Source organism: Labeo rohita, chromosome 21, assembly GCF_022985175.1.
Source record: "Labeo rohita strain BAU-BD-2019 chromosome 21, IGBB_LRoh.1.0, whole genome shotgun sequence".
NCBI classification, from domain to species: domain Eukaryota; kingdom Metazoa; phylum Chordata; class Actinopteri; order Cypriniformes; family Cyprinidae; genus Labeo; species Labeo rohita.
The window spans coordinates 16,072,782-16,084,031 of record NC_066889.1 but is presented as its reverse complement, the minus strand read 5'-3'; the positions used below and the strand labels follow the sequence as shown (position 1 = coordinate 16,084,031).

The following is an 11,250-nucleotide window of genomic DNA, read 5'->3' as shown; positions in this document are numbered from 1 at the left end:
TGCGTGCATTGTTTAGCACAGCAGTTCTGTCAGCTGCTGTAGATAAGTGTTTTGAATATTAAGTCTTGATATACAGCATATATGAAAGATCCAAAGTCCACATGATTAGGCAAGTGACAGAAGCAGCCAATCAGATGCAAAAAACAAAACACTGTTTACTCAGAATTTTGCTTGGCAGCTTTAAACCACAACAGTATTTTGCAGATGTACATTTTACCGTCCCCCTTATTTGTTTCCTCATGTAATACGGAATTTAACCTAGTTACGCTCCACTGAACTTTCACAAGCACAAGCACTTTTGATGATGTACTGATAACCTTTTAAAAGAAGCCACTGCTGACAAAGCAGAGCCTGTGTGAGCGTCTACGCTGTGACGCTAGCAATACATTAAAAACCATAAATGATGTGATGGGGGAATTTGAATGAACAAACTTCGTTGAATTTCTTCTTCATCTTCTGCCTTCATGTGCAGACATGTTCCAGTATTTGAGACATGAGCGACCCACTTAGGAAATCTAAAATTTCGCAACTATCGGGAAGCGTGGATGCAAAAAGGATTTCAAACTAAAAATGATCAAGTTTCCAAAAATAAAACAAGATGCTACAAGATTCTTCTTTGAACTTTGTCAAGTATTTGAGACATGAGCGATTTACTTATGAAATAAATCATTTCACAACTATCGGGAAGCGTGGATGCAAAAAGGATTTCAAACTAAAAATGATCAAGTTTCCAAAAATAAAACAAGATGCTACAAGATTCTTCTTTGAGCTTTGAATTAAACTAATGCGAGCATGACGTTTGCGAGCATGTCGCTTCCTGACAAGCAGCATTCCGGTAAGGAATACTATATATCTGCCAACACTTGCCTAAACAGTTCATTGAAAAACACAAGTGTGATTTATCATTTCACCACAACGTGCTATGGCTACAGTCTCAGATTGTGGCAACAAGAAGCAAGTAAAGGTGTCACTGTCTTCCTTGAATCAAAACAGGACACATTTCGCTTTTCTTTAACAAACAAGTCAGTTGTTAAACTTTTGAGGCATTACATAATTTTTCAAAAACGAACATTTGAGGTATAACATAATTTTTTGAATATTAGTAACAAAAGCTCTAAAACGGTCTTAAAATCCAACAGCAGAAACAACAACGCAGTCCAGGAAGAACATAAAAGGTGACCGCCACACATGCGCATTCACTCACACAACAATCGCGTCCTACAAAACTCAGTAATGCTTAAACAGCAACAAATTTATAATACAGTCACAAAATTAATTCCATTTACTTCTAGTATGCAAAATAGTCCTCAGAGAAATGAGAAAAACCACCAGCAGGGTTCAGATCTACAAAAGGCCATCACAATACATGATTAAAAGAAACACTTGCAAAATTTGATCTTGCACCCTGTGTAAATCACAATGTCCTGTATAGCAATGAGGAAAAGCAGGCAGCTCTAAAATTAAATGGAAAAGCAATAAATTATCATGACATGCTAAACCAGCCTGTTTGTATATATCTGTAGATCAATTAAAGGGATAATTCACCCAAAAAGGAAAATTCTGTCATCATTTACTCAAACCTATGTTGTTAACCAAACAGTTGCTGCTCTCCAAATGGAGTCCATCAAATTTTTGGCAACCAGCATCCTTGAAAATATCTTCTCTGGTGTTCAGCAGGAGGAGGAAACTCATACAGGTTTGGAACAACTTGAGGGCGAGTAAATGATGACAGAATTTTCATTTTTGTCCCTATAAGAGGTATGCATCATGTTATTTCCTCAACATAAACAGCTAAAATAAAACCTCCTTCATGCTTAAAACAAACTAAAATAAAACACCACAGGAAAAGCACCTGTGCCATTTTAAGAAATGCAGTGCACCACTTAAATACTAAAATAGGTGGAAAAGTCCAAACAACCCAGGCATATCAGCGTTTCCCTTTCAGTGGTGGAGTGGTTTTCCTCAGGCAACACAAAGTGGATTTATTTAGGGCTCTGGGTGCTCTTTATCGGACTCCTCCTTTAGTTTCTGTTCCTGCATTCGAGTACGTGTTGAGCCTGAAGAGACAAGAACAGATGTTTAAGCAATAGCCTTTGACGTGATGCTGAATTATACCACAGTGACTTGCATCTTTTCATTGCAGTATTTTGCAAAGTTTCCGTCTGAATCTAATCAGGCGGAATAGAAAATAAGTTCCATTTGTTGAGAATTCAGCTTAAAAATATGAGATTCTTATCATTCTTAATTATAAGAAGAAAAAACGCTTACCAAGACTGCATTATTGGATGAATAATAAAGTAATCTGTCAATTACTAGAATTTAAAATAACGTTTCTATTTTTATATTAGGGATGGTCTATTTGATAGTCATTTAAACGAAAGTTTTGCATCTGACTAGTCGACTAGTCTAAAACCAAGATAACCCCAAAAGATGGTAAGAAAAAAAACCTATGTAGGTATATTTAAAATACTTCTCTATAAATCACACTGTCAAATCCCTCAACGAATTCTGCTTGCCGTACGCTTACCTCGCAATCGATTCATTTTAGGTGGTCGTTAAAAAGGAAACAAAAGAAGAGCATACACTCAACGTCAGCCACTGCATAGCTTATTTATTCAAATCAGCGGCGGAAATACAATCTAAAATCAATCAATAGCCTGACAGAATTATTTATCTTCATATAACGTTAGACAACATTAAAACAAGTCAAAAACAATAGAAAAATTTATCAAGGAATAGCATTAAAAATGCTTTTAAAAACGTACATCATGCAGGCTATGTCGTTTAAAAACAAAAAAAAGCCCATTTTACTTAAGACCATGTGTTTTTGTTCAGTAAATTATCAACGTGGTCTGGTGAACTATGAAAAAAGGCACTTAGCAGGAACTGAAGTTGAAGACACAAAGAGATAAACGAAATGCTAGCCGATAGAGTTTTTAGAAAGCGCCTGGACATCCCGCACCATCACCGAAGTGGGTCTTTGTTTAGAGGAATAGACGATGTGGACAGGTTGTAGTGAATGCCATGATTGACATTTGCTGGCTTTGGCTAGCCTCTAAGTTAACGCCACGACATGCCTGTTATGCATCGCTCCAGGTACTGTAAGCCAATATGATATTACAGTTTACACAAAACTTTTCCAATTCCTTCTAATTCAAAATAATCCCACACCCAGACTTTTGCGTGGTCATGAGGTCACTATAAGGGCATGCGGGGTCTGAGGTAAAAACGCAGTTTTCGCCCAGACACTATTATTTTTCAAACGTTTAATTTTAATTTAAAATGTAACGTTAAAATGATGGCAGTTTCAATGATAAAATCAGGGTTTTTTTTCTGTCATGTAGTCGACTATTGTTTTCAGTGTCAACTAGTAGGAGCTGTATCGTTTAGTCGACTAGACCCGCACATACCTATTTTATATATGTGAAAATTTAATTTATTCCTTTAAAGACAAAGCTGAATTTTCAGCAGCAATTACTCCAGTCCAGTTACACACCACTTCAGAAATCATTCTTAATCATTTATCACTGATTATCTTTTGCAGGATATATATTTATACATAATATGGTTCAATAGTTCCAGTCCCAAAATGCACAACTGTTTTTGCCCTACAATTAATAATGCTGAAGGACTACTTCATGTCACCTGCAGTGCAGGAACAAAGTGAAGCAATACAAAAAATACAGAGCAGGATGCAGCCAAAACAAGATCACTATGAGGAACTTGCTATTAAGCGATTATTCTTTACAGCAGAGCAACACACAAGTGTGTGCATCTCAGCTGTTACACAACAGTTTCTCAACAGTGGCTCAACAAATCAAAAGTGTTACATTATGTTAAGCTGTTACTGCATTAATGCTAGACTTAATTCACTACAGTTTTTTCTTTTGGTTTGAATCCATCAATTTCCAGAGATAAAATAATCAAATAAGCTAAAATATTTAATTAATCAGATTATTCAAAGCAAAGTTCTTAAATGTAAAGTTCTTACAAAGATGCATTAAAATTGATCAAAAGTGACAGTCAAGCCATTTAAATTATTACAAAAGATTTTCACTTCAAATAAATGCTGTTTCTGAACTTTCTATTCAAAGAATCCTAAAAAAACCCCCCAAACATCTCAGTTTACAACAGTAAGCAGCACAAGGGTTCTTAACATCGATAAGACAATGTTGACCACCAAACAGCACATTTGAATGATTTCTGAAGGATCATGTGACACTAATTCAGTTTGGCCATTATAGAAATAAATGATATTTAAAAAAATATTCAAAAGGAAACTATTTATTCTTTGAATTTTCTTACTGTGATATGTTATCGCTCAAGACAAAGAAAACCCCAGGTATTAGACTTGCATGGCTTAATATAATGCAAATGATGTCTGTTACTGAAATATGTAGTAGAAAACCCATGAAAGATTTACGTTATTTAAAAATCCACATCGGGGGGGCGCTACTGTAAAAAAGAATGTGGGTACAACTCTGTGTGCTAATTAGCCAAGAGGCTAAGTGTTTTTTTAGACCATTGTTTACTTTGTAAAGATGCACACCTTTATGAGAGATGTCATTACGTTCTTATGGACAACATATGCTTTTCGAATTTGTGTTCCCACATCATTAGCAAGTCTGGATCACTAAATGTTGAATGACTGTTAACTAGTGAAATGACATTTAAACCGAGACATCAGAGCTCGTGTTAAAGGGCATGCTAGATGAAGCCTCGATTTGAGGCTTGTTAACATAGAAATCCCTTTCGTAGAAGCCTCACTTTCTGTCCAGTCATGTGCGCGATTCACTTTGCGTGTCCTAATGTTCGACAGATCTTACTTTGCGAGTACATTTTCATTGGGACCCATTTAATACTTACTTTTTTAAATACCCAGTCATATAAGTAATATGAAGAATACAAATTATTTCAGGAAAATTAAATATATGCCATCTGCAATTAATATATGTGTACATTATTCTTCTATTACATCATATTGATATTCGTACTGGCATTTAATGGCACTGTTCAATGGGTAAATTAATCAGAGTCAGAAATTCAACAAACACACGGTTAGGCTTTTATTTGTGCATATAACATGGACCGATCTATGGTGCTGCTTCTGATGGAGCTTTGGTCTTTTGGCTGCTTTACGGTTTACTAACCACCAGATTGCGCTGTTTTCAACACTCTCTAAGTTTTGAATCTTTTCCTGAAAACGGTCAGAGGAAAGTCTCAGTGCTTCACGAGGCTTAATTTGCCCGTCACTACAGTCAACTGTTGAATGGATGAGTGTCACGTCCCGCTTGTTTACTTTGAACCGGTAGACGCTCCACTTTTGACGCAAGGACTCATGGGGTGTAGGAAACTTGTGGATACACATTTTGGATTATAGGGGGGGCACCATTATTTCGAGGATGTAAAATGGTTGCACTTGGTGAGCTACTGGAGCTACCCTGCTGCTATTTTTACCGCAACACAACTCTGAATACACAACTCAAAAATAAAATACTGATACAATGCCACATTGTGCGGCTTTTCAGTTGAATGACAAAAAAAAAAAGAAGCAATGTAAATTTTTACTGCTTTCCCTAGTGATATTAAGAGAAAAGATTGGGAAGACGCCTATGTACAAATAAAACTTTGTAAAGACCCACGTCTTTGTTTTCTCCACTTTAGTCCTGATGCCTTTGAGGCTTTTAGTAGATCACTTCTAGTGAAAGCACTTACAAACGGCAGAGACATGCAAACGCTTGTCATGATGTCGCAGCCACTGAACAAGTTTCTCAACGCAGATTTCACTCGATATCCAGGACGTTTAGACTCCTTGTGGGGAAAACTGATGGCATGACATTTGGTAGTCTATGCTGATATCCATTGCCATTTGAAAGCTCTGTCAGTAGCTGTGGTCATCATATCAGTTTTTTCCGAGTTGAGTTGCGGTAAAAATAGAAAATAGTAGCTCACATAGTGTAACCATTTTAACATCATCACATGGATTTTTTTAATAATGTAAATATTTAATGGGTTTTTCTCTCTCATATTTTAGTAAGAGACATCTTTGATGTTATATTAAGCCATACAAGTCTTAATACCCAGGATTCCCTTTAAACACTTTCAGTAAAAACGCATTAAGTGGATCAAAGACTTCCATTTTAAATAAATGCTGTTTTTTTCCCCACTGTTGTTTCCACAAAAACAGCAAGCAGCAGTGTTTTTAACATTAATGATATTAATGAGAAATGTCAAAATGTTGACCTGCAAATCAGCGTATTTGAATGATTTCTGAATGATCATGAGACTAATTAAGCTTTGCCATCATAGGTAATAACTCAAAACAAAGGATTGTAATCATACAACACACCTCTAACTTGCACTATATGTTAAACCACCTTCTGACTCATAAACAAAAAAAAAATACAGACAGGAGGAAGTGTGATGGCTTGAGCGTTTGTGGTTCTGGGAAATATAGCTCACAATTCAGATAACAGACATGCACAAAGGTTGTAGGAAACTTACTCATCTCTGCCAACTTCTGGATCAGTGTTGACTCGCCACTTGATTTACTAAAAATGAAAAAACATTCTCAATGATTCACTGTGATTGACAAACTTACGAGAGATGAATTAATAGTAAAACAGAACATAAATCCCACCTTCCATCAGCTTCATCTTGTCCATCCATGTCAAAGCGTAACCTCTTCAATGGTTTGGGGGCGGAGCCTCCATCCAGACTCCTCTTGAGAGACCAATCGGTGCTGCTCACCATCTCATTAATCTTCTGAAATTTGTCTGCAGACTATTGAGACGAGGAAAGAGATTTTTAAATAAAGTCTAACACATTTAAAAAAGCCTGAACGTTTAATAATTGCTTTCATCACTAACCCCAAAGGATTCGCCGATAGATATAAGAATTCTGTCCAGGATGCCATGAAAGAAAAGATACAGGACAATTAATACAAAAAGACAAATTCAAAAATCGCAATTTTTTATGGTTAAAAATAAACTAGTCAACCTCACTAACCATCATGCCTCATCTCAAAATAATACAGCAAAAAAAAAAAGATCTATTCAAAGGACAGTTCATGATTTAAAATGTAAAGTGTCCAAAACTGATAGATGATCTCCCGAATTTAATGACCGAAAGTAAACAGACCTGCTTCTTGGAGTCATGACCACTGGGGACATACGGGTGCTTTTCAAAGGGGAAACGTAGACGTTATTGCTGCCAGGTACTCGCAGAGGGGAGTTTTTATAGGGGCTGCAGGGGATGCGTGGAATAGGAGACAGAGGTGGTGGCTGGGAGACAAACGGAAGGACACTCAAGTCAACCAAAAGTTGGTGTGAAATCTTTCACTCATTTGAACATGACTTCAGCCCACCAGGGGGCATTATAATACAAGTAAAGATTGATTTAATGAAAACAAAAGTGAGCATCTCACCCGAGGAGAGGAATACTGAAGAATGTTAGTCTTCAGCTTCTGCATGAACACCAGATTGTAGAAGACGATGATGGAGTCGTACTGCCCCTCTCTTATAAGCACACGCTTAAATGTCTGAAAAACAATAAACATAACATCACTTTAGATTCACTGTTAATGTATCTGAATGATCATCTGAATTCAACTATTTAAAAGAAAACCCAAGATTGACTCACCTCCTGATTAGTATTAGGCATCTCTTTGTAAGCGGTCACAATTGTTTTGAAGCGCAGGTCCACGTTCTTCACCTTGCATATGGCATACATAGCTGACATAATCAACTGAAGAGAGAAAAGAAGCAGGAGAGGGTTAAATTTTTAAACATTTCACTGAACATAAGGCAAAGTTAACGGAATGCGAATGCGGGTTATTATAACATTAATGAAAAAGAGAGGGTAGTACCTGGTCTAAGTGTCTGTCTCGCATTAATTCGTACTCGTTCTGGAGGGTGTGCTGAAGCAAGGTCCATATTATTGGCTCCAGTTCTGGGTGTGAGGTCAGCAGGTGTGAGAACAGTGTTTTCAATCGCAGGTAGGCCATCCTGTACACTGAAAGACCAAAAAACAGTATATATCAGTGGTGTGTGGTGGTGTTCTGGAATGAAGAGGCAAGGTCCTCAAAGTTTTTTCTTTTCTTTCTTTCTTTTTTTTTTTTTTTTTTTTTTTTTTTTAAATGTAAATTCATGTTCCAGTTACATTTTCCTGGTTAAATAAACATTACTTACACTACCAGAAAAAAGAAAGAGAAAAAAAAATGAAAGATTATTTTATATCTATATTATATTTATGGCTGGGCGATATGGCAAAAAATTCAAATCTTACCGTTTTTTAAATCTTCGATTTTTAACTACATGATTCAAGTAACTTTTTCTTTATTAACCCTCTAGTTAAAGAAAATTCTATTCCAAGTGCAAAACACATGAAGTTGTCAATATGTAAATGTTAAACATCTTTGCAAAAAAGATGTATGAACCTACATTTTTTGTAGAAGAGGCTCAGAGAGTTTGAACGGAGCGCTTTGGTTCCTGGTGTGGGGAGCTCGGCCTCTGCTGCTGGAGGTTGACAGCTTGGCCGCACAGGAGAGAGATACCTGGGGAAAGTGAGAAGGTTAAACATGTTACATTCACATTTTGTCATTGAAAAGGAGATAAAAAAGAGAGAGCTAATGAATGTCAGTGGTTAAATACTGTTCAAATGCTTGAGAGATTTTCTAATGTTTCATTTATTCATGTAACACACACGTACACGTATTACGTTTTAAACGTAAATGTAATTTAAAGGAGAAGTTCACTTCCAGAACAAAAATTTACAGATAATGTACTCACCCCCTTGTCATCCAAGATGTTCATGTCTTTCTTTCTTCAGTCGTAAAGAAATTGTTTTTTGAGAAAAACATTTCAGGATTTCTCTCCATATAGTGGACCTTTACGGTGTCTATGAGTTTGAACTTCCAAAATGCAGTTTAAAAGCAGAGTTCTAAATGATCCCAGCCAAGGAAGAAGGGTTTTATCTAGCGAAACGATCAGTTATCTTTAAAAAAAGACAAACATATACTTGTTAACCTCAAATGCCCATCTTGTCTAGCTCGGCTGTGTATTCCGGTTCAAGACAGTTAGGGTAGGTCGAAAAACTCTCATCTCATTTTCTCCTCCAACTTCAAAATCGTCCTACATTGGTGCAGAAGTACCGACCCAGTGTTTATAAAGTGAGCGTGGAAAGATTAAAAACAAGTTTAAACAGCGATGTAGGACAATTTTGAAGTTATAAGAGAATAAGATGGGAGTTTTAGGGCCCTATGATTTTCGCGATGCTGAAAACGCGGACGGAAACCAGTCATAAAAACTGAATAACGCAGAATGACATGGAATTTGTCAAAGTTTGAATTAATTAAAAGTAGGTCATTACACTTAAATCAAACCACAATATGGACTAGCATCTGTAAATATTACGCCGCAAAAATACTATTTAAATCTGAATCCTGCATGTTCTGCGTGTCTCTGTTTTAATGAATGGAGCAGACGAGCGGGTTTGTTTACTGCACACACTAAAGCACGCGTGACACTCACGGTGATTTCAGCTTCTGACGTCTCAGTAAATGAGGACATAAATACATGAACAATATCTGTTGAGAGTCACTTCATGAACATTTTAGGAAAACTAGTGTTACATTTCCGTGTGTCTAGGTGGACACGGCAACCCGTCAAAATAAAAGTCCGGTTTAACTTGATTGTGCCAGATATATGTTACTATTACTACTACTACTAAAAATGTACCAAACATTATTTTTTAGGGTATAAATCATATAACATTTCCATGTTTTAATGTTAATAGTAAATTCCCCTTTGTTTGCCCAAAAAAAAAAGTTTGCTTAATTTCCAGTAATTAAAAGATAAATGAAATTAATGTTTTATGCCTTCATTTGATAAACAGAACATTTCAAATATACAACACAGAATTTGTGAGCTAAATAAACCGTTTCATAAGGCTATTTTAAGAATCAATTTGAACAAATTAAATATGCATTCAAATAATTAGACATGCTAAAACACAGCATGCTAAAACATATGGTGAGAAAAAAAAAACATTTCTTAGGGCCCTAAACATTTAATTTTTGTTAAACCTTTAATAAATTCATATTAAATTGTATAAGTTTCATGATTTTAATTAATTAGACATGCTCTTTGATTAATAAAATTTAATTTAACCATTAAAAAGGAGTTGAGACAAATTAACATGGGAAAAATTTAATTTAATTTTTTGACAATTTTAAAGAAAATATCAATTCGTTTTGCTAGATAAGACCCTTATTCCTCAAATGGAATTGTTTAGAGCCCTTTGAAGTTGCATTTAAACTGCATTTTGGACGTTCAAACTCGCAGGCACCACTGAAGTCCACTATATGGAGAGACATCCTGAAATGTTTTCCCTCAAAAAACAATTTCTGTACGACTGAAGAAAGAAAGACATGAACATCTTGGATGACAAGGGGGTGAGTACATTTTCAGTACATTTTGTTCTGGAAGTCAACTTCTCCTTTAACAAAACTCTTTATGTAGCTGTTACAACATGGTGAACAAATCGTTCGGTCTTTAGGTTTAGCTTTTGAATCAGAACAACAGATTCATTAGAAGATACTAGCTTAAAAGAATGATTCATTCACAAACCACCTGATTTAGTCATTGAGTTTAACTTATCATCAATTATCCAGTGGTTTTTGGGAGTTAACTCACTGGAGGGGAAGATTACTTAGATTACTTTTAAGCTAATTACATAAATACTGTTTCGCTCATGCATCATTTGTTTGCAACTTGATTTCAAAGGGGAAGTTGATTTTTTTCTTAACAGTCTATAGTCTATATATTAACGCAACATGAATATGCATGAACTGAAATATCAGGTGTTTCCCACCATCATACAAAACTAGTAGATGAGGCTGACCACATGCAAGTGGCTAACCTTGTTTAAGAGAGACAAATTTGTATATCAGACTTTCCACAGACAGGCATTGTCCCAGCCTGATAACCTACAAGCTTGTTTGCAACCTAAAAAAATTCAAGACTTTTGGTTCCCTGTTTGTTAATCAAAAGAAATCATGCCACTTTGTTCTTTCAGAAAGGTACCCCCAAAACTAGCATTAATCTTACAGTGCTGCAATACACTGAACTATGACTAATCTGACTTTGAATTATGCAATAGCTATTTCAACAACTAGCTTGCTGGAAATCATAAACCCAGATTTTTCAGAAGCACTGTTATTATCACAAACTCAAAGAAATTATGTTCACC

At 35.8% G+C, this 11,250-nt stretch overlaps 2 protein-coding genes across 2 annotated transcripts in view; one reads left to right on the top strand and one right to left on the bottom strand.

Moving 5' to 3' along the window:
• Positions 1–11,250, top strand: part of LOC127152070 (lysophosphatidic acid receptor 6-like) — a 36,971-nt gene that overhangs the window by 11,839 nt on the left and 13,882 nt on the right. The gene's annotated exons all lie outside the window — the stretch shown is intronic.
• rb1 (retinoblastoma 1) overlaps positions 54–11,250 on the bottom strand; it is a 41,354-nt gene continuing 30,157 nt past the window's right edge. Inside the window, 9 exon segments of the mRNA XM_051092470.1 lie at positions 54–2,057; positions 6,505–6,551; positions 6,641–6,783; positions 6,870–6,900; positions 7,141–7,283; positions 7,427–7,540; positions 7,642–7,746; positions 7,868–8,013; positions 8,442–8,554. Of these exon segments, the coding sequence (XP_050948427.1) occupies positions 1,987–2,057; positions 6,505–6,551; positions 6,641–6,783; positions 6,870–6,900; positions 7,141–7,283; positions 7,427–7,540; positions 7,642–7,746; positions 7,868–8,013; positions 8,442–8,554 (913 nt within the window). The 3' untranslated portion in view covers positions 54–1,986.